Consider the following 24,093-nt stretch of genomic DNA (forward strand, 5'->3'; position numbering starts at 1 on the left):
AATCCTTATCCACAAAGATCAAACCAGAGCGTCTCTCTGAAGAATGGAGTGGAGCTTCTGCTCACCAGACTTGAATAGTGCCATAAATCTCAAAGTTAGATTTTTCAGTAAATAGGAGTTTTTTCCAGTCATCTACTGAGAAAATCTGGCATTTCTGTGTCTTGAGTGATCAGATCAGAAGTGGCTTTGAGTATAGGTGTGAACATTGTTGAGATGCATTTAAGATCCGATCACTCAGACCAGTTTCAGAGACGGTCTGGGCCACGTGTGACCCTGATCTTCTAGCAGTGTGTACGCACATGTGGCCTGGGCCACACTGAAGGACCGCCCTCTGTGAGATGACACAGAGAAGCCAACAACAATCATAAAGGATTAAACGCTGTCTGATTGCACAGTTCAAAGTTCACTATCATGTAAGTGACACGTTTGGGCTCTCATAACCTGCCAATGTTTTAACTAATCATAACCATGGCAATATCCCAGACTCCCTCACGACACAAATTGCGTGATTTTAAGTCGTTGCATGAGTAGAAACTTAACAGACCTTGTTAAACGACTACAGCAAATTAAATCATCAGTGCCTTCTCTGTGAATGTCTCTGCACTAGGAACAATACATTAAGATGTTTCTTTTGTCAGTTTGTCGGCTGTTTTTTGTGTTTAAATGTGAGTCTTACTTCCCTTTGAACACACTGTTTCAACTTATTTCACCATTTACACCATATTTATTAAATATTATTTATTAAAGAATGATGGAAAAAAGGTTTCGCCGTGGGCTGTGATGGTCTCAAAGTCCGCTGCTCTTAATCCAAAACACCTGCTTTCTTCTCCACTGATGATGATGGGCGGCTGTGTCTCGGGGTAGAGCAAGCGTCTTGTTATCGGAAGGTCGCTGGTTCGATTCCCTTGGTCTGCATGTCGAAGTGTCCTTGGGCAAGACACTGAACCCCAAACTGCTCCTGATGTGCTGATCGGCACCTTGCATGGCATCAGTGTATGAATGTATGAATTACTGTAAGTCGCTTTGGACAAAAGTGTCTGATAAATGCCTGAAGTCTTTCTGCCATAGGCTGTACATGTTGCAGCAACAAAGCTGAAAAGGAAATAAGGAGCGCTGTTACACTGAAAACTTGAAATCAGCTGTAGGTGTGAATATGAGTGTGAAGGTGTGTTGGGAGGCTCCAGCCCCCGTTGACATGTTAAACTATAAGGATAGATAAGGAGAGAGGAGCTCTTTGGAGCAGCCATGTTGAAACACAGCAGCAGCAGAAGTATTTCACAGGCGGCTGTCAGAATCCTGAGAGTTGGCTGGACAAACAGTCAGGAGCTGCATCAGACAGTAAATCCCTCTGCTGCTGTCTATTTCTGCTGTCCAGTCACTTACATACTACAAATCCATTCAGGATGCAACTTTTTCCCATCCCGCAAATAAAAAGGATTTCCACAAGCTCGTTCAAATCTCACAATAACACGTAGATGACATACTGTGGAGACAGGGGGCACAATAAAATGTGATGAATCATGTGCTCTGGCCCTCACAGTCTCCAGATCTCAGCTAAGGACGGCACAAGTCTACTGGATCAGCCTTCTGCCCACATCTGACCCGTTCATATAACTAAAGCATTGAAGTGATGCAGTAGATGACCGTCAACTATCACTTTAACATAAAAGAAGAGCTAATGTAATGTCTGCCCTTTAATTTGCATGACATCAGTCCAATGTTCATGGATAATAAAAGTACATGTAAAGTAGCCAAGAAAGTTTCTCAAACTTATGTTCATAGCATTCAGATTTTTTCTGACACAATTTTACAAAATCTTCAGTTTATACAGACAAATCACACAATATGCGTGTACTTTCCATCGTTGTAAATTATTCATCTCTGCTGAAACCATTCATAATTACACAGCTTTTAGACTCATTTAAGACTTACTTATTTTTACAAGTGCCGTATCGTAGGCAACTGGACATGTTTCAGTTTCTTGAAGATGTTTCACCTCTCATCCAAGAGGCTTCTTCAGTTCTAACTAAAACTGTCAAATACAAATTATTTTTTTATGTGATCATTTCTTGAGCAGCTAAACATATATTTTAACACTTTTTAAACAGAAAAGCAGACAATATGTCATTGTCGTCTTTCCCAGTGATCATTTCTGTCACCGTTACGGACAGAAGCAGACATTAACTGTATCAGCACAGAAATGTTTAAAAAAATGTTTAACTTTATTGAAAAAATGAGTTTAAAACGATCTTCTCTCTCTCTGTGCCTGCCTCTGTCAGCTGGGCTCAGGCCACATGGCTGGTTGGTTGCTGTGGTTGTAAACTCGCTCTAAACAAACTGCAGTGTTTTGCTAATCCCAGGCTTCTGTCTTACATTACAGCCATCAATTTAAGACCTCTGGGCCTCCTAATTCACCGTGCCTTGGGATGCTGGAACCACACACATGGTTTCCAGTATTATGCTGAACATGTGTGTGTGTGTGTGTGTGTGTGTGTGTTCTGCAGAATTTGTCAGACATGGCAACACATATAGCTGTCACGCTGCGCGTGTCACCCCAGTCCTGTGTAAGCGTCTTTCAAACACTTCCAAACACATGGTTGTAAGTAGTGTATGAGGCTTCTGCTACTGTGCATGGCGGCTGTGGTACTGGTCTTGTGCCAGTGGAAATATGAAGCATCTTAACTGATCTTTAAAGGGCCACTTCACAGTTTTTATACATCAAGATCTGTTATTAGTTTTAATTCTGTGAAATAATTTGCATAATGTGGCTCTGGAGGAGCTTTGTGGAGTCATGTGACCATGACCATCTAACACTGTCATGTCATCAGGATTATCTGTGTTTGGGTTTGGAGACGTTTACGTTTACGTTTTAACAGAAGCCTCAGACTGGACATGTGCAGTTTAAAAGATGTGGACATTTACCATGTAGAGACAGTACAGACAAAAAGCTATGACGTTGCATTATGGAATATGTATGATCCAGTGTTTTTGGACTTTGACCCATACTAGCCAGGATATGTAGTCCTCTGATGTAGATCTGGTGCAGCTGGGTGTTCAACAGGACAATGATCCAAACACATCAGAAGTGGTAAATGAACGGATCAATCAGGCTAGAACTGAGGTTTTTGAATGGGCTTCCCAAAGTCCTGACTTGAACCTCATCAGAACATGTGGACTGTGCTGAAGAAACAAGTCTGTGCCAGGAAGACAACACATTTAGTTGAACTTCACTGATTCTGTCAAGAGGAGAGGTTAAATATTCATCCAGAGGACGACCAGAAGCTTGTGGATGGAGATCAGAAGCAGCTAACTGAGGTGAACATGGCTGAGAGACATTTAACCAAATATTAGAATCACTGTATGTTTTTGATCCAGCAGGTTTGATCACATGTTCAGAAGATCTATAATAAATTCATTACTGAACCAAACTTCATGAATGTTTTTGTGACAAAGTAGTTTGTGTTCCACTCATTCATCACAGAAACATGAGAGCTGTAGGAATCATTGGAGCTGAAGACTGACATGATGAACATGTTCTTTATGAGTGGATGGAAACTTTTCACCTCGACTATAAGTTATTATTTACCCTCAACAGTTTATATTCATAACGAGTGGCACATGCAAGTATATTACTCACATTCACAAATGAAACATCCCATCTATTACATTTATCTTTTAGCTGCAGAGTCTGTGGACCTGATCTGACTGGATAATCATTTGTTTAAGATGATTGCAGGGAGAGAAAGAGATTGACTGCTGGATGAGCTAAATTGACTTTTAACAAGAGACAGAGTGGCACACTGCACTGCCGGTATATAAGTTTGTCTCGATAGAAACGGTCTGAAGAGGCTTTCAAGGCAACATAGAGACAATAAAGGTGGACAGGAATCCTCTCTGCCTCCCGTCTTTCCTACAGTGTTTTCTAAATTCTTCTAGTCTCTAGAGAAAGCAATCACATGTCAACATCTAAAATTTACATCATGAAACATTACTATGTTGGGAGAGAGTGTGTGAGACCTCTCAAAAATAAGAAGAGGGAGAATATGATGCAGCACTACAGTCTGCAGAGTGGAGGCAAAAGTCGAGCAAGTGTGATGGGGCAGATGTTAATAAAGGGGAAAGTCTCGCACCAAGAGGAATTTGGAAGCTCATTTCTTCTTCTTTGGATGTGCATCGTCCATTTTCAGCGGCAAACTGAGCGGAGGGAAGGGTTTGAGCGAGAGCAGGTACGAGTGACTCACCACAGGCACAGGCAGGGTGGTTTGTGCACGCTCATCTCTTTGGATGGGTTGCCAGATACCACGACACACATCCTACACAGAAACTGACACACTCCCAGTTGATTTGTATCTCTATGAAATCAGGAGCACCGCAGGAGAAAGGGTTTAAAATAGGGAGACTCTCACAACAATCCAGAGTGTTGGCAGGTAGGCCTGTGCACGGATATTCTCCTGGTCTGAGCCTGATCTACCTGCAGGTGTGCCAGAGGAGGAAGATCTGTTCTTTTGCTGAAATGATTGTTTTTCTTAAGTGAGAGACCAACTTGTTCTCTCCTTAGTTCTGTTACATGTCTGTGTTCACAGCTGTTAGGTTCCATATCTTTACTTATTGTCATTTGATCCAAATCTTCATCCTTGTTTCAGTGTCGACCACTCCAGATAAAAGCATCAAGGAAACACCTGTCAGAAATATCCTCCCCTCTCTCTGTCTGTCAGACACACACATATCTTCAATCAGTCGTTCTCTCTCCTTTGCAGATGTCATCTCTCCGACACACTTTAATCCTTACTTCAGGCGACTGACGTTTGATGTGTCCTCCATGGAGAAGAACGCCTCCAACCTGGTGAAGGCCGAGCTCAGGATCTTCCGTCTTCAAAACCCCGGGGCCCGAGTATCTGAGCAGCGCATCGAGCTCTACCAGGTACACACACTTTCCTCTTGACTGACCTGAGGAGCTGCCAGGGTTCCCTGCATGATTCTAGAGTTACTGTTGGGAATTAGGCTCGGAAGGACTATTGCTTTATTTTACACATTATAATGTAATGAAAACACAACCTCATTTATAGAGTGTTATGTGGTTAGTAATTGCACTGATAAAACAGAAAAACGTCTGTGATATTTCAGGGGTATTCCAGGGTCCAGGGCTGCTTGTGTTTTAGGGCTGCTGCTGTATTGATCAGCTCGCAGTGCCGTAGACTTCTCCCATTTGGCTACGTGCCTCTGTTTGAGATGCTTCAGACAGGCTTTACAGTGGACCGTGATTTGTTTTTGACGTTGGACCAGATCACTTCCAGACAAATGAGGAGACAGTGCCTTCTGCAGAAATGAACAGATAAATTCATAAAATCAATGTATAGCTGATATCGACTTTGGAGGGGAAAGCTACATGAAAGAGAGGCGTCTTTCTACAAAATGAAATGCCAGACTTTTGTGCTGCTTGTGGATGTTGTAACAAACAACTGCAAAACATTTCACAATAAGTAATAATAATAAGTGATAAATTGATTTCCAATGTTTTACTGTTACAGATGTGTTGAGTTTGTCACACCAAAGGTATCCTTATTTTTAGGTTTTGTTAGGAAAAGCTCACTCTCTTTCCTTGCTCCTCTCCGTTCACTGGCACTTTACTTCACTGCATGAAAGAAAGGTGTCTTAGCCTCCGTAAACGGCTGCAAAAAAATGTGTCTGTAATGAGCAGAAACCGCTCTCCAATTACAGTCCAAGGATCACCTGCATAAAATGCTATAATTAATAAAACACATAGTAGAGGGTCAAAAAAGTCTGAGACCACCAGTCAAAACTCCTCCACCCTGCACCTGTCCCGAGCGCCCCCTCTCCGACAACACAGGCCCAACAATCCCAGCAAAAAGCCAAATCCCTGAAAAATGCACATGAATCCTAGAATATCACAGCACCCTCCACATCCCCCTCCAAGTCCCTCTCCACGTCCCCCTCCACATCCCCCTCCAAGTCCCTCTCCACGTCCCCCTCCACATCCCCCTCCAAGTCCCTCTCCACGTCCCCCTCCAAGTCCCTCTCCACGTCCCCCTCCACGTCCCCCTCCAAGTCCCTCTCCACGTCCCCCTCCACGTCCCCCTCCACGTCCCCCTCCCGCTCCAACAACAGCACACACCCCACAAGTCTGCACGTCAGAACGACCCACAGTGCGCCAAGGAGTTCACTCCTATGCCCCCACACTTCTGCACTGAAAGCACCATAAAAAAAAACAACTTTAAAGTTCACCCACCCTGTGTCATGGATGTTCACTCTTGGCCTCATACCTGAAAGCACAGGTGTGCTCTTCCAAAGCACATGTTGATGTTGATCTGGGCACAAACAGATTTAACAGATCTGCTGTTTGAAATATTCATAAGTTACTGGAGATCAACAAATGCATTGAAAACAACTGTAATGTATAGAGCCATGGTTTTATGGAACTGTCTGCCTGTGCAGGTCACGTAGTTCCCCTCTAAAGAGAATTGTGACACAATTAAACTTTTTAAAAACTATTTCTATTTGTTTTAAATACAGAACTTTATTCTGATTTTCTTTATAATGGGAGTCAATGGACGGCATGGTCAAATGTACCATTTTATAATGCTTTAAATGCTTCTTCATACTTGAAGGCAGTTTAAACCCACTGCATGGTCTACTTAACTTGATCAGAGCCCTTCTTTTTTGGTTTTCCTCTGGTAAAAGTTGTGGATAGTACCTGGTACTTTTCCTGGTATCACCTTGGTTAAAGGTTCACAACCAAGCTGAGTCAGTAATAAACGGTGGAGAGAGTGCAGACCACTGATGTGTAAGAGAGAATTGTTACTAGGGTTGTCACTTAGGTGACAGAACACCCTACACACAGACTGCAAATCAAGGCCGCAGTTTTTTTATTCACTCAACCCAGATTTTGAAATATTGGCAGCCTGCAAAACCACACTGTGGTCAGCTGTGGTCAAAGGAACAGCAGTTTCTTAGCATCGCTATGATGATCAGCTAAGAATCACGCTTACGTTGAGGGGGTACCAGTACCTGGTATCAAAAGTGTGTCCAGTCAAGTTGCACCAAGCCGTACCGTGCAGTGGAAACAGGGCATTAAACATGAAAATTCATTGTCTGCAAGACATAGTAAGGTTATGCTGCAAGGTTTTCTTTTGTGATTTGGGTTGGAGTGAGGCCTTCGTACTTCTGGAAGTTCTGGTTTCATATTCACTCCTTGCAGGTCGTTAAAGAGGCACTGTGTAGTTCTGGAGAAGAAATTCAAACTCAGAATTTCAATATTTATTGTATTAATGAGGTAATAGGGTAATTCCATAACAACTCACCCAGGGCCCCCCAATTCATGTATTCATGTATTTTCTTGAAAAAATTCATGTTGAAGCTTCTGTTAGATTCATGGGACCTTCCTACTTCAAATACTTTTTAAATAGAAGTTTGACCCTCTGAGCTAAATTTCAGCATTTTTGTGATTCTCTGTATGTGTATTCTAAACCTCACCAATCTCTTATTTTTACTGGATTGGGTTGACATTTGTCTTGAACATCTAAAATTGGTAAGTGAAAACTAGAGGAGATGAATGAATTTTTGGAAATGACTTCATTCTGGTAAAAAAAAGACTTCCTCTGATTAATTTGATGACTGTAAACATTCAGCAACAACTATTTCAATAAAAACATATTGCCAAGTTTCCTCAGGGTCTCTTGGATGTTCAGGACAAATTTCAACCCAATCCAGGAAAGAATGTGTTGAGGCAGAAAAAAATCAGTCAGTGAAGATCTTTCTCTTCCCCAAAACCACATAGTTCACCTCTGAAGGACCATAAGGGTTTCAAAGTGAGTCACCCAAACAAGTCAAACAGTATCATCATCAAAAGAGTTTATCAGCCCTCGACCCACCATCATAAAACCTCTTTCATCGCCAGCCTCTCCCTCTCATTCTTTTCTCTACACTGTTTGTGTCTGGGCGTCAGATTTCCCACAGCGGCCCCGACAGGAGATCTCAGTGAAAGCAGCACAAATAGTGTTTTACACATTAGGCAGGCATGAGCCAACATAAGCACATGTTTCTGAAGGACAGCAGAATAACAGAGGTCTGTCCAATATCTGCTTATGCTCTCACTGCTCCTCCCAGACCTGGCCAATCAATCAGAGAGAAAAGAGCAGGCTGCTAGGCCTCAACCAACTGTCGTCCTTAGCTGCTGTGGTTAATGGTGTGTCTTCTGTGTTTATGTATTGTGCACTCTGTTATGATGCTGTGCGTGTTTGCCATAACCACAGACAATATGGTTGAAATATTATCCAGACTTCACTTTCTTTAACATTGTGAGGGCTTTTAGGCATTTTCGTTCATTTCTCAGGGAATAATGCATCGATCTTTTCCCATCTTTTATTCATCAACTTATTTTATGCATAGACATAACCAATTATTTGAACACACCAACAAATATTAAATTATAGAAAAGAAAGGTATTAATGCACTATTCCATCCCATAGAGGCCAAATAATCATTAATGAGTAGTATCCACAGCAACGCTGCTGGAGACCAGCTACAGAGCAATATTCAAGGTCGCAACATGTACAAATCATGATTCTGGTGCTGTAATCAGTGGATGGATCAGCAATAACTCTTATTTCTGATGATTAACATAGTTGTAATCACATGTAAAGGTGTGTCTTTTTGTCATGAATGGTCTGCTTTGTGACAAACTGTAAACATGTGCGAGCCACTGAGCTAGACGAGCTAGCTAGAGAGCATTCTTCACCAGCCTGAGCACTCATGCACTCTCACGTACTGACTCGTTAACATATACACATACATATATTCATATTTTTTTTTTAAATTGCTCTAAAATATTATTTCTGTTTCACAACTTGAACCTGACATAGCTCTGTTTTATCTGTAGATTTTAGGACACAAAGACCTGATGTCCCCAACGCAGCGGTATATTGACAGCAAGGTGGTACGGACACAGACGGAGGGAGAGTGGCTGTCGTTTGATGTGACAGAGGCAGTGAGTGAGTGGCTGAATCACAGAGGTGAGTGTTGTTCCTCCCATCGCTGCAGCACATTCCTCATCACTTATGGCTGAGGCTGTGTTGAGTGTCCCGTCACCTTATCGCTTGACTTTTGTCTCCACAGACAGAAACAGTGGATTCAAGATCAGCCTGCACTGCCCGTGCTGCACATTCGTACCATCAAATAACTACATTATTCCCAACAAGAGTGAGGAGCTGGAGGCACGGTTTGCAGGTTATTTGATTAAATTAAAAATGACAAAGGATGTTGTAGGACAAGTCTGGTGTTATTCCATATTTACCTCATGTTTCCATGTGTGTCTGTTACTTTGTTTTTCTGTCGGTCGGTTGGTTTGCCAGCAGGATTTCACAAAAACTACAACAATGTGTTCATTGTTGGGTCTATTCTGGGTCGATCCCATCCTTCGTCTAAGTTTTGAGAAAATCTTTCAGACATTGTCTGACATTTTCAGTCTTGATGACTGTATTCAGGCAGCTGGTATCTATGAGTGAGCACAATATGATGCAGATCTGGTGGGCTTAAATTATTATGAAGTAGTTATGGATAGTTGATTGTATTAAAGGGACTGTTGGTCCTTGAGGTATGCACTCTACTGAGTGCAATTCTCTTTAGTGGTTTTTAATAAATGTTAATAAAACAGGAGAAAATCCACATGTAGTGATCTCGTGAGTATTTGGTGCAGCAGGACATTATCTGTGTGATTCAGTCAAAAAGACACTGCTGTGTGTGTGTTCATGGTAATGAAGGGACACAAGGCACATCCATGTGATTCTGTTGTTTTAGAAACACCGGAGCTCTATGGCACAGGCGACTGACATATCAGACTGTGATACACACAATACTTGGTGGTAGGATACATTCAATGTTGGATGTGTCTGTATTTGAGATTTGTTGACAATAAGAAAAAAAATTGAGAGTACTTATCCTTCAAGGCAGACCTGGGTGTTGTACGGCCCGCGGGCCACATGATGGTTCTGTCCGGCTGCAAGGTCTAAAAACAAAAAAATTGAATGAAATGGTCTACATTGGCTTTTATTTTGAAACGCTTGTATGTCGTGACTGTGCTTCCTCCTCTCACAGCTGATTGACATGAGAGATGTTTGAAGTCACAGCGTAGACTTGCTGCTCTGAGGTCAGCAGTAAAGCTGTTCCTTTAGTTTATCCTAAACATGTGGCCGTATTAAAGGACTGCAACCTGTCAATGAGACAAAACACGAGGAAAAATACAGAAACCTGTCAGAAATCTGTTGCTGGGCTGGGTGTTGTTTTTTAATATCCTTTGGGTGCTATCCAGGCACCTCATCTCACCGGGTTAATCAGCTGCAGTAGAGCCCTCCTGTCCTGGGCTGAGCATGAACCATGTCAGTGTGATGTTTCCAGTCAGAATTCTTTATATTGCTCTTCTGTAAAAGTCAACAAGAAGTTGGCATCTTGCTTTCTTAAGTTATTTAAAGAAATAAAGCCATCTCTGGAGTTTTTATACTTGGGTAGAGATGTGTGATGCCTGATACATGATAGGTTCTCTGATCATCTGCGTATCATCAGTAAGTTATAGCTTATTGATCTCTCTGTTATGTTTCCAGGTATTGATGACAGTTTCATCCATGGCGGTGACCTAAAGGTATTTAAGAAGCGGCGGCATAGCGCCCGAGCTCCACACCTTCTCCTCATGCTGCTGCCTTCATACCGGCTGGAGTCCCAGACCCAGTCCCAGCACAAGAACCATCGGACTAAGAGAGCCTTGGATGCTGCCTACTGTTCCAGGTAATAACTGGGAATTAACTCTCTTGCTCTCATCATGCAGATATTAGAAGATATTTCTCCTCTGCAAGTTCTCTTTACACATTCTCTGAAATTTTCCTCAGGTCCCAGGAATTACAAGAAATCCTCCTGTTAGTTGTTTTTATGCAGTGGTAAACCGCTATAAAAATACTGGCTATCCAGTGACAGTGATTAGTGTAACTGTATGAACCTAAATCCATGGCAAGATGTGCTTTTATGGATAGTGCTGAACTGAATTGATGGACACACTCTCCATGGAAAGCCATAGTAATGTGATCATCTGTGTGTTAAAAGCTCCAAGGCACAAGCTTCATTTACTACTCTTTGTCATTTTACAAAACTGCCTGCAAAATGAAATTTAGTTTAAGCTCCTTTGTGCTACGTAGGAGAAAAACAATACAAAACCAAACTACTGTGTGCAGTGCAGTGGAGTATGGAATGATGAATTGAATATTAAATGGACTGTATGGCACTTTTCTAGTCTTAGCAACCATTTAAAGCATGTAGACTGCAGGGGCCAGGAATTGAACCACTGACCCTCCGATTGGTGGACGCCTGGGGAAAAGAGCTGCTCTGTAGTCTGGTGTTATGACAACTAAGGTTGGGCGGTAATAAGGTATCCTGGGATTTAAAGATATGACTATGTCCCTTTCATTACAGCATGAAAAAATTCTACTGCGCTTTGTGCAAAAGGGTAAACTGGATTTACCCTTTAAATAAGATTACAAAAGTCTGTATTGTTACCAGACTCTTCATTATAATACCAAAGTCAGGCTGGAGCAGAAACTTGGTTCCTACTTCACCACGATTCACCTCACCCCTTCATTTCTTTGTAGAAACGTTCAGGACAACTGCTGCTTACGGTCACTCTACATCGATTTTAAGAAGGACTTGGGCTGGAGGTGGATCCACGAGCCAAAGGGCTACGAGGCCAACTTCTGTGCTGGGGCCTGTCCATATCTGTGGAGCGCCGACACCCAGCATTCCAAGGTACTGTATGAGGGACCAGGTCGAAGTTTACATCCAAGTCAGTTTTATTTAGGGGGTTTTACAGTCTGTACAGTGTACGGCACCCTCTGAACATCAACCTACTTTGTATTTTCGTCATGGTATGGCATATTTCTGTGTTGCAGGTGTTGGGCCTGTATAACACCATCAACCCTGAAGCATCAGCCTCGCCTTGCTGCGTCTCCCAGGACCTGGAGCCCCTCACCATCCTTTACTACATTGGCAAGACCCCCAAAATAGAGCAGCTCTCTAATATGAAGGTCAAGTCCTGCAAGTGCAGCTAGAACCCCTTACAAGCCAGCACAAACACTCTCTCTCTACTTCCTTCACACACACACACACACACACACACACACACGCACGCATGCACGCACGCACGCACACACACACACACAGTGGACTTGGGCATACATACAGTTAAACTGCAACTGTAGTTCGTATTACATGCACTATTATACTCACAGCATTGTTTCCACACAGGCATCGTTAGGAGAGGTGTGGTGGAGAGTACAGGTACAGAACTTAATTAATGCATACACAACATACAAGACCAGTGCCGTCATGATACCAGAAACTTGACTTTAATACCAGTGCTAATAACCAGAGGTAGAGTGGTTGACACGGGTTCACATTAACACTTTCATGATGAACACATGAGTCCAGGTCACAGTATGCCTCAACGTTGTGTAATAGTGTACTTGGCAAAACCAGTGTCACCACACAGCTTTTTATACCCATTAAACCTTTTTCTCCAAGACAAGAGCCAGTGCAGTTAATTGGTGCTGCGCATGTCTGGGTTAAATTGTTTTTATGTGACCAAACCAACCAAAATAAAGGCAGCAAGAAGCAAGAATTAATATTTGTCCTTCAGCAACTGAAAACAATGAAGTAGTGTTTCCACATATGACGTTGGCACCTTTACAGTCAGCTATGTGTGCCAAATGGTTTTAAGTCTATTAATGAAATGGGATCCAGGTCATGATGTGATGAAATGGTTGATCAAGTGCCTAACATGCAGTACTGGCAAAAGCCACTGGTGACTGCTTTAAAAAAATATTTTACTCCATTAATTTCTTTTTAAACGTAGATCCAAACTGATACTTCTGGTTCTGGTTGCAGATACAATAAAAAATAAATACATATCAAAAATATGTTTAAGGTCATTCAGAAAAAGTCCTGTTATTATGTTTTTACATACAAGTTGTCTTTTTTCTTTGCTTTATTTGCTTTGTTTTTTTTCAACTGTTAAATTTTCCGCTTAATAGGTTTCTGGGTCACAATTCCTTAATAAGGAAAAATTTGAATTGCAAAATAGTTGTTTTGGAGACATCCCTACTTGTTTCAGTTGCCTGCCTATCCATTGCACCCATTTTCACGGTGACTGAGATCAAACCTGATGAAAACAAATGTTTGGAAATTCATCTTTAGCAGTGGTATCAAAGTCATGCCAAAGTTTTGATTATTGTGACCCCACTGCACAGGACTCACACATGCTACACACACATCCAAACACACACAGTAACACAGACACGGCTCTCACACAGGGATGCCCTCTATAGTGTTTCCAAAGCCCTGTCAACATGCATCACCTCACACACTTGTCACACCGAGACACAAAAGTAAGGCAAACACTGGAAGTATAAGTGATAAGTGTCTATATGTGAAATAAGTCCTGAAAATAACTCAAGCCCCGCCCCTGACACCACCTCACTCCCCTCTCCCCCGCCTCACCCCTCTACAGTTTTCACAGTCACACCACACCACATCCTCATTTTGTGTTTGTCTTTGTTTGGGATCCTTTCAATTGTCTAAATCTTTCCATTGTTTTGCGATGGAAGATGCTCATGGTTATGGTTTAGCACCCTGCAGATTTCGGCCCAGGTAGAATGGTGGACAGTATCAACCTTGCACTGATGATATATAACATCTACTCCATTTCATTGTCTACAAATGTTGGAAAGTAAGTCATTTAAATACTGGCATAAAAAACATCACATTGGAGCACATTAAAGGATAATTCTGGTCTTATTTTGCAAGTCATTTCTACAAAATATTGGAAAGCAGAAAACCCTGAAAGAGCTCCTACTTCAGAATTAGAGCCCGGCCGATAATAGCTCTGACTCCTTTATAACACCACTCTGAGTCTCAGCAGGGCCAGCAGCACATGTAGCAGAGAAGACGCCAGTACAGACAGAGTGAAGCGCTGTCTTCACCGTAAGTTGCTAACTAGTTTGTCAGTGAAACACATACTGGAAAGTTCATAAACAATAACTCCTTTTCAATATCACAAATAACGGTAATCCTGTCCCTGACAACCGTCGTGTCAGGCTTCAGGACATCTCAGGGCTGCCAAGTTTCAGCAAAAGTTTGGCGTGAGACTTCAGGGGAACGGAACTCGGTAGCTGGTGAAAAAAATGGGCCGTTTGACACCAGATTTAAAGTAATGTCTCATTTTAAATGAACATTAGGATTAGACTGTTGTGATGTCATCATTTGGTCTTAAACATCAGTATTTGCTCAGTTTCTCACCCGCCTCCATGCCAGCTTCTCTCCCTGCCCTGCTGGCCTCTGCGTGCTCTCTGCCTCTCTGCCTTTACTCTGAATATACCAGAGAACACGAAATATTGTCAGTAAATTAGTGACTAGAAAGATGTTCATATACAAAGTTTACATTTAGACTGTTGTGATGTCAAATTCACAGTCTCCTCCACAGTTTCCTCTGACTCCTCTGACCTGGCAGGTTTTGTGGCTGACCCTTCGCTGCCTACCTACCGTTTGACCTTCCGCTTCAGTTGAAAGATGGTCACGGTTGTAATTGTTTGTAAGCCTGTCGTGCTAAAGTTTGTTTTCTCCTCCTGAGATGTGACAGCTTGACCCGCCCTACTCTGCCTCTGAGTGGTTGGTACTCACTGCCTTTTGTTGGGTTGGTTAGATTTAGAGTGACAGAGGAGGATTAGCGTGTGACCGTGTGAAGATGCTCAATTGCGTGAGTCTCATGGTCAATGCTTGAGATTTGGCAGCTCTGCATCTGGTTGCTAATGTTCAGCTATAGAACAGTCAGGTCAGTCAGTAACGTAGCACATTGAAAGGCTAGCATCAGCATTTTTCTGCAACTGAGCAACAGACGCTGCGATGGTTTGAGTCTGAATCAGACTGTTAGTTACATTTCAGTTTAACCTCCAAATTAAGTGGTTTAAATTATCTGGATGAAGTGCTGGCGTGTATTCAACCTGTCTGATCGTTTGACCCCTCTAACTTTGGTGTAGTGATGTCACAATTTTCCCAGATCTCACTTTATTTAATACTTGGACAGGTGACTGAAAAATCAAGTTGAACAATTTAGAACTAACAAGTTCAAAGCGAGGCAGCGCGGTCGTGCAGTGGTTAGCACTGTCTCACAGCAAGAAGGTACTGTGGTCCATTCCCAGCTGGGCCATTCTGTGTGGAGTCTGCATGTTCTCGTCGTGTCTGTGTGGAGCTGATACCAGCTCACATTGGGTGCATCCTGACCAGGTTGCCAGTAAATCACAGGGCTGACATATAGAGACAGACAACCATTCACACTGAGACTTACAGCCCCCAGTTTACCTGCATGTGGACTACGAGTGTAAACCTACACAGGCATGAGGAGAACATGCAAACTCTACACAGAAAGGCCCTGGCTGGCCAACAGGTCCAAACCCACAAGGCCAAGTAGCGAGCAATGTTGTTGTAACTAAAGATAACCACAGACATTAGAGCCAACCAAGAAATGACTGTCCCTCCTGTCCTGTTTAGTGTAACCTGGTTGTGCTTTGCAGTGATTGATGTTGAACAGTTTGAGGTTTTCCACAGTGATGACAGAATTACAGTGGTGTCATCTCCAGCACTCAGCACAGCCACAGATTCAGTCCACACTAGCTCTGAGAGTTTGGGTTCAGGGAGAGGAGATGCTGTCTTTAGGTATGTGATGATGGAACTATGTTTGGAGAAACGCTGCTGGCGATTAGTCTGCTGAAAGATTATAGAAGATATTAATGAAGAGTAGACATGGCTTTCAAAAATGCTCATAGAGCCAAATGTATCACAAAATGTATCCAACCATCAACAGAGACCTGTAGCTCAGCAGTAGCGTTCTGTAGTGTCATCAGTGTGAATCTTCCTGCCATCAGAAAACTGACTTCACCACAAACTTGCAAAAGCTGTCTGTGAGTCATTATCTTTTTGTGTCTTTATTAAAACAAATTGCACTGATGCTGTTTTCATTTTACTATTTTAAATTACCTAGTTTTCTTAGTCAGTCAAAGTTTCCCCCTTATTAAATGAATGTTGATGTAGGTGACCTGACCGCAGCCCCTTCAGGTGTTTAGTGCCAGTGGACTTACTGAAAAGCAGAAACAAAGAGAGCTAGGCACCAAGTTTGTCACGATAGAGCTGTTATTTTTTATGTGTATTTTGTTGTTGTTTTGATGATGATGATGATGATGATGATGATGATGATGATGTTATTGTGACCCACTATGCTGTATTGTAACACAGTATTGTTGTGGTGCTCTAGTGGTAAATAAATTATTTAAGTCTCAAGGGAGCTCAGTTTTATGTGTGTTCTTTCAAGTGCTGTAAAAGTAATCAAAAGTCAGAAGTCAAAGTAAAGATATCCAGTTAAAGTATGATTTTGGTAAAAGTCAAAGTCACACATGTAAATAGTGTTTAAGTAAGTCTGAAGTATCTGATTTTACATGTACAAGTTAAAGGCAAGTTATACATGCAGTAGGGTCAAAATGTCTGAGACCACAAGTCAAAACATTTCTATTTTCATTTGTTCAGAATGTTATACGTGTTTTTCATTACAAATGATAATATCAGCTCAACAATAACAGTGTATGCTGTCACTGAAAAGGGGTGGGGACAAATACTAAGACACTCTGAAATTCATGGATATTTCATTCAGTTTTCACTTGTTAAGCTTATATTACTATTCAAATAACAGTATTACAATTGAAACAAATACAAAATTGAATTATTTTGACTGGAGGTCTCTGACTTTTTGACCCTAATGTATATTTGTAATGTATAACGGCCTGGCTGATTATCAGATCCGATTTTCAGCATTTTTCTGACGAACAGTGTTTTTTTCCCCTAACTGTCAATAAAATTCATTCATTTAACATTGCACTGCTTTGGCTGTGATGCAGCATGCAATGTAAATACTCAAGTAAAGTACAAATTGATCTTAAATATAGTAGCTGAGTAAATGTACTTGGTTACATTCAATGAATGGTTCCTTGGGATGTTTGTCTGAAGTGATATTTAATCTGACTGCTGCAGTGTGTCCTCCTGTCCCCTCTGGAAACCAATTCCTCCTCCACTTGTTGAGTTCTGACTGGAAAGCCACAAAGATGAATAAGAGGCTCAGGTTCCCGTCATTTTAGTCATGCAATCATGCCTCATAATATGATATATGATCAAAGGAGGATACTCCTGTAATACTCGAGACAAGGAAGGGATGCAAAACTTTTATAATGTATAGATAACCTATTATTAAATATGTATACATTATTAAAGTGTGTATGGTATCCAGTGGGTACACATAATGTAAACAATGCTCAACAAAAACAGAAGGAAATATGTTAAGAAAAGCTCAGATATACTGTGTTTCTTTCTGCATGGTAAAGTCATTTGACGCATGTACAGGGTACAGTCGTCAGCGGGTGCTAAGACTGTTATAAAATTGTTACTTTTCTAAGTTGGAAAATGGGACAGAAGCATGTCCCAATGAGACAAGACATAAAATCAATGGCCATGTGGGTTTGAGACAAGTCACATGCCACTGATGTGTGTGGGTTCACAATTGTCTTTAAACAATGGTGCCCATGTGAACATAGAAACAGTTTCTGTTTCCTGTTATTATCCTTGATGTTGGAGGAAAGATTTCAAAGTCCAAAGTAAAATCAAGTGGATATCTTCCAAATGTTCACTCTTCTTCTTATCACAAAAACCTTTTTGCAGCTGCAGTGGAGGATAATGACACATTTTGACTTTCCACTGTTTCAAGCCCAAAAATCTGACTGACTGGTGAAGCCTGAGAGGAAGATGGTGGTTTCAAGAACACAGGATGTCCTCTAACATGAGGAACCAAAAGCTTCACATTTCTTTGCTCCTAACCAGTTCTGAAAACAAACCTTTAGCATTTTAAAATGACATGTGTGAGAGTGACATCACATATGTTGAAAAAACGTACGATTGCTCTATAAAGACTCAATAATCCTAAAAATACAAAGCCAGGTAAATCATGTTGAGGTGTGTTTACCCCTCACTGTACCGTGCTGCCGACAGTGTGAAAGCGGGATGGGTGAAGAGAAACAGGAGTGAGAGCAGCATTAAGAGAGTGTGGGGGGTTGTTGTCAGCTCTGGAATGAGGTTTTCCATCATGCTCAGTATGAGGGATTAGGTGTGTGGTGGACCAGTGATAAATAAAGACCGTGTGGTCCTGGCTCCCGGAGGGTTCTGTGCAGGGGAGAAGATCAGAGGAGAGCCTGGCACTGACTCCCAGTCATACCCTGGACTTTCAGAAATTATAACTCAGCATCTCAGCTGGAGACTACTGAAGTGTGTCATCATCTGGGTCAGTGGTGATCACATTGAGAAGAGCAAAGTTGCACAATCACACACACAATTGCTGATCTGGGGTTAAGCAAGAATGTAGTCAGATGATCTATCAGCCCAGTTAGTCAGCATGATGAGATGATTGTTGGAAACATTAGGGATTATGTACATAACTCAATATATAGCAAATGTCTGTAAATTTCTAGACATTTTAATGCAGGAATGTTACATATTATGTTCAAGGTTTAAGGTGAGAAAACACAAGGTTACATAATGAAAGTTTGTAACTCCTTCATGCTAGACAGACGTAAAACATATGCACACTTTTTTAGGGTATAGACATATACATACATAATCACATATAAAACCAGGAAATAATTCTGTAGTGCACTTTATTAATTTGCATCTGAGTGAATGTGAACGGCAGCAACAACATGGTGATGATAATATGGTTGCCATCCTCACAGTAAAGGTTCGACATCAAACACTGTGCACCAGCCTTGACTGCATGTGGGCACCAAGCATCAACGATGTAAGAGAGCCAGCCTGAGTCCCATTTTGTCCATTTCCTTTTCCTGTGATCAGACATTAGCTAGGAGCAGCTTCAAATCCAAGCTGGAATAGCATGGCTCCTATCCCAACACTCTTCCTCTCTTCCATAGCGTGGTGTTGGATGGTCGGGAGATGCTGTGGGAAGAGATCGTCTCAAAGTCTGCTGCTCTTAATCCAAAATCCTTTCATCATCATTATAAGACTATCACCTCTTGTTGAACAATGCAAACTTCAGTAAACGTCTCTGCAACACAGTACACAGTACATACTCACCTCTGACATAACATCAACACTGTTAATAATGTTACTTCATTTCTTTAATATTTAAAACTAACCTCATTGTGGAGTGGCTTGTAGCTTCACTAGCGACAATTTCAATGTACTGTAACATTTCTAACACTGGGTGAAGATCACACCCAACAATGCCTCCTAAAACTCCTAATCTCCTCTTGGATCTCAGCTGGGTTGAAAAATATCAAAAGTGAGCTGAGAGAATTTAGAACTTTGAGGCATCATTGTATAGCTCAAATAATGTGCGGCTGTAAGGAGTTGTCATGTTCACTTCCATTATCACCTCCAAATCCCTGAGTTTCTTCTATGCTCAGTGTCAAGGTTTAAAAACTCTTGAAACTTGAAATTTGACAACTCCAGTCTAAAGAGGTGACAGCTGCAACAAGCAGACTACAACTGAACATGGAGCCCAACCATTGTCTTTGGCTTGAATCGTGAATCCAATCAGATATCACTATCTGTCTTGTGCATATAACCAGCACAAGTGTGATCTGAGTGTGAGGTGAAGTCCTGTTGGGTGTTGCACAGAGCCTGTGAAAGGCTCCCTGTCCACGGCCATGCAGCAGGCAGCCCTGTGAGAGGCCTGTGAGTGTGCAGCAGAGGACAGTGCAGATTTGAAGGGTGAAAGGGCTCGCTGTCTTTAGGGAGAAAAGCGATTTAGAGATTTTGGTTACTCAGCTGCAGCTGGCGGCACACAATAACACAAAATCAGAGAGAGGTACTTCAACTGTGACATCAGCATCCAGCAATGTGCTGGCTCCCATCGGCAGAGGAAAATCTCAGAGGCTAGGCTACTGACAGAAAGTACATGTCTAACCGCGTAATGTGTGTGTGAGCCAGTGTCTTTGTGTGTTTGGATGCACACAGCCAAAGCATTCCTTTGACAGCAATTTGACCGAACTTGATACATCTCAGTCTGGTTCACTGTGCCTGCCCATCCCACCTCTGACTCCCCTCGCCCTGCATCTCATGTGGCGGCAGTAACACTGCAGAAGACAGTGTTGGATTGCGTTTGTAATTACACAGGAAGGCCAGCCCTCTTTGAGCTCAGGATTAGCAACTCTCTTTGTGTTTCACTCAAAAAGGGGGGCACAAAGGCAGCCAGAGGTATCACTCACAAGCTCAGTGCAAAGTGAGTTTTTTTCCCCCTCTTCTTTCTTTCCTCTATGCTGCCTCCCTCTAAAGTTTGACAGGCGTCTTGGAGATATCACGATAGAGACAGAGACAGGAATTCAGCCCGAGATATTCAATCCCTCCAGCACCAGTCTGCCTGCCTGCCTGCCTGCCTGCTTGTCTGTCTGATGTTTAAGGAAAGTTCACTTTATAATATTGAGCTTTGAGAACAAAACACTTTGAGATAAAGTGCTTTGAAATGTTTAAAGAAATGAGAAGAAAACAGGAGAATAAGAATATAACAAAACAAAACACATCAGTGTACATGTCCGGTAACAAGGACACGAGGAACAAATCCATCAAATTTCCAAACAACAGCCCGAAGATCCAGTCTGTCAACTCACCAATGCATCACTGTGTTAGTGTTGTTCCAAAAACATCATAATTAATGTTGCTCCAGGACAATCATTGAAACTAACATCTTGTGATGTCATAGCTTCGTGGTTGAGTGTGTTATATACAGAAACATGATTTGGATTAGGGCAGCATGGAACAGTGGTTAGCGCTGTTGCCCCACAGCAAGAAGGACCTGGATTCAAGACTGGGCAGGGCCTTTCTGTGTGGAGTTGCCTGCGTGGGTTTTCTCCGGGTACTGTGGCTTCCTCCCGCAATCCAAAGAGTGCAAAAGTTAAATTAATCGGTCCGTAGGTGTGAATGTGAGCGTGAATGCTTGTTTCTCCCTCTATGTCAGCCCTGTGATGAACTGGCAACCTATCCTGGGTGTACCCTGCCTTCAGTTCACACACATTAAAATGAACTAGTTCAGCTTCATTATTTATTCTTCCATATCACTTTTATCAGCAACAAAGTAAAATAATAAGATTTGGTCTGGTTTCTGGTTTATTATATTTACAGTGTCAGCTAACATGTTACTCCAACCTTCTCGTCTGGGTGCACGATGTCATATACTATATCAAAATATAAAATATCGTGTACAGCACACTAAAGATCTCTGGAAAGCTGTGTGTTTGTAACTTACTTAAACTGCAGGGCCTTTTTGGAGACTTTCTAATAAATCCATAATGATAAATCCAACACTGAATTTCTTCTGTGATTATTTATGCTTTTTTTGTTTTGAGAGCAGTTATTGTTGCTGCCTTGTCAGAGGCTGTGTTCATGACTTCTCGACCAATCAGAGGCAGAGTGGGGCGGGTATTTACAAGAAAAGTACTGGGATCCATAATAACACTGCTATGTATGAAACATTACAATCTCCCATTCACCGTCAGGTTCCTTCAAACAGTGCATGAGCTCACGTTCACATTCGCAAACAGATACATTTGATTTACCAGTCACCAAAAATATATGCATGTTCAATGAATGGGCTATTCAGCACAGTAATGCACAACACTGAAGCTATGACATCACAAATTGCTATGACAACAACACTACATGCCACCATCTTGGCAGTAACTGTATCCAGAAAATTCTATTTTGGTCAAACAGGTTGACGCCTGTGACAGGTTGACTTAGATAGACAGATGGAAAAAAAAGCTATAAAATCAAAAATCAAAATTGATGCAACAGAATGGGATTGTCAAAGACTGGCCTACTTTACCCACAATGCAACTCAACCACCAACAGTTCAGGTGCCAAACAGCTGACACCAGACCAAGGACCTATTAAGGGATCTGGATACAGTGTCAGAGGCGGAGCCCCGGTCATTCCTATGAAAGCTGCTCAGTGGTGCATGAAGCCAAAAACGTTCGACACACTGAGTATGAAATTACACTGCATAGCTTCCACATTGTGCGTCCCATAGAGAGGCAAATTTAAGTATTAGACCACTATGGGCCCTTTTTCAGAAAAAATATGTCTTTTAATGAAATGCAAGACATAATAAGTAATATTTTTTTGATCCTGTTTGAACTGTGTTCCACATTTTTCTATTCAAACTATTTTTTTTCAACTCAAGAGAGTCACAGTTTGTCATCAAACTAATCAAGTACAAGACTGTGAAAATTCTTAATTATAAAGACTAGACACCCAACAGTCATGTAAGTGGCATAGTCTTTTTTAACAGCCACCAACTCCCCTTTTACATTACTGCAGTTGTATTTAGGCCAGATTTATTGTGATTTTCACCTTTTAAAAAACTTTCTCTGTGACGGCCATGTTGGCTGGTGACGTTTATTGAGTGAGACGATGTAGTTCACTGAACGGTTTCTCACAAAACTAGATGGTGCTCTACTATCTTTACTGCAACTTTTATTTACGTGCAAAATTATTTTTTATAAACTCTAAATCTAAATTGACAAACATCATGTGTGCTTGACACGATTCAAATGGGATCAAAAATGTATTTGTCTCTTGTCATTGACTACAAATTTTGTAGAGTGTGCAAGACTTGTGCAGGCCGAGTAGCTAACATCCAGTTTAGTCCTCTGTTAACTTCAATAGGGTTAAAATAATTTAATAATCTTTGAGACTTTCCAAATGTTATCAGACTGAATTGATCAAATTCTGATAATGTCATTTGGCAGAGTTCGTGACACTCAAAAATGTATCCAATGTTTTACAGCTGCTTCTTTCACAATGGAAATTTATGGGGAAAAAAAGCCTTTTTGGGTAACTGCATCACATGATGATGTACTTACAAGGACTGACCACTATGCTAAATTGGCTTTGAAAACCTTGCAGTATTGCTGAGGGCTTGGGCCAGACCCAACGACTGCACCCTCCTCTTCATTCATCTCTCCTCACATGATCTCACCCACTGATATGTGTTACACACCACATGTACAAACGCCAGTGCCTAAACCCAAACAGTCATCAAACACATACTTTTCTTTGACACTATTTTCAGTGCATATCCAGGGACTCACACTCCTTTAACCACAGACCCCCTTGATTGCTGACCGTTGATTGTTGAAGTGAGTTACAGTTGTAAAAACCTTAAGTGCATTTTTTTTTAGCATATGGTGGGGTCTGTTATAGAGTCCAGATTTGTCTTCTCCCACGTGAGTCAGTGTGTAACATGTGGATGTGGTGTGGGTGGGCCATGAAACAGAGGTTTAGCCCCAGGCTGAATTTGATATATAGTACAGTGTGTGTGTATGTGTGTGTGTGGTCAGGGATGAGAACAAATTGAGTAACCATTATTACATGCTGGTTCATTGACCGAGTGCAAAACTAAGGCTGTGCGTGTAAAATCCCACTAAGGATAATAACCAATAATAATTAAAAGGAAATCTTTGCTGAAACAGACCTGGATATTCCCACTGGGGGGGATTATTACCTCTGATAATAGTGATATGGTATTGTCATTATGGGGAGCAGGCCAACACATCCAAAGCCAACCAGTGTATGTTTTTAACTCTTAGTGTGCACTGAGCTGCACTGAACAACACTCAATACATGATGTTACACTCCTAGACACGCAACAGGATGGCAGGTGATTCCACAGTGAGGAGGGAGCCCTTGAGAATGAGGTGCAGATCCCTGTGACCATTTATAGAAACATGCAGGTCATGCAAGTTCAATAAATACAACTCTACAACACATTTGTCCACATGTACGAAAAAAAAATCTTAGTGAAAGGTCCAACAACATCTAATGGTCTTCATTTATGGAATCAGACGAGTCTCATTATTAATGGATGGGCAAGAGTCACTTTTTTTATTTTGTGAATTACATATAAATGAACCTCTCCACAACAATAATTTTCAGTGC

General features: G+C 41.6%; 1 protein-coding gene across 1 annotated transcript in view; it reads left to right on the forward strand.

Annotated features, from left to right (window-relative positions):
- The window catches only part of tgfb2 (transforming growth factor, beta 2), a 57,371-nt gene extending 40,988 nt beyond the window's left edge, over positions 1-16,383 (forward strand). The window contains exons 2-7 of the mRNA XM_073486681.1: positions 4,758-4,921; positions 8,897-9,029; positions 9,133-9,243; positions 10,614-10,794; positions 11,649-11,802; positions 11,946-16,383. Of these exons, the coding sequence (XP_073342782.1) occupies positions 4,758-4,921; positions 8,897-9,029; positions 9,133-9,243; positions 10,614-10,794; positions 11,649-11,802; positions 11,946-12,104 (902 nt within the window). The 3' untranslated portion in view covers positions 12,105-16,383. The remainder of the gene's footprint in view (positions 1-4,757; positions 4,922-8,896; positions 9,030-9,132; positions 9,244-10,613; positions 10,795-11,648; positions 11,803-11,945) is intronic.
- The last annotated feature ends 7,710 nt before the right edge of the window (positions 16,384-24,093 follow it).

This window comes from Pagrus major, chromosome 18, assembly GCF_040436345.1.
Source record: "Pagrus major chromosome 18, Pma_NU_1.0".
In the NCBI taxonomy this organism is placed as follows: domain Eukaryota; kingdom Metazoa; phylum Chordata; class Actinopteri; order Spariformes; family Sparidae; genus Pagrus; species Pagrus major.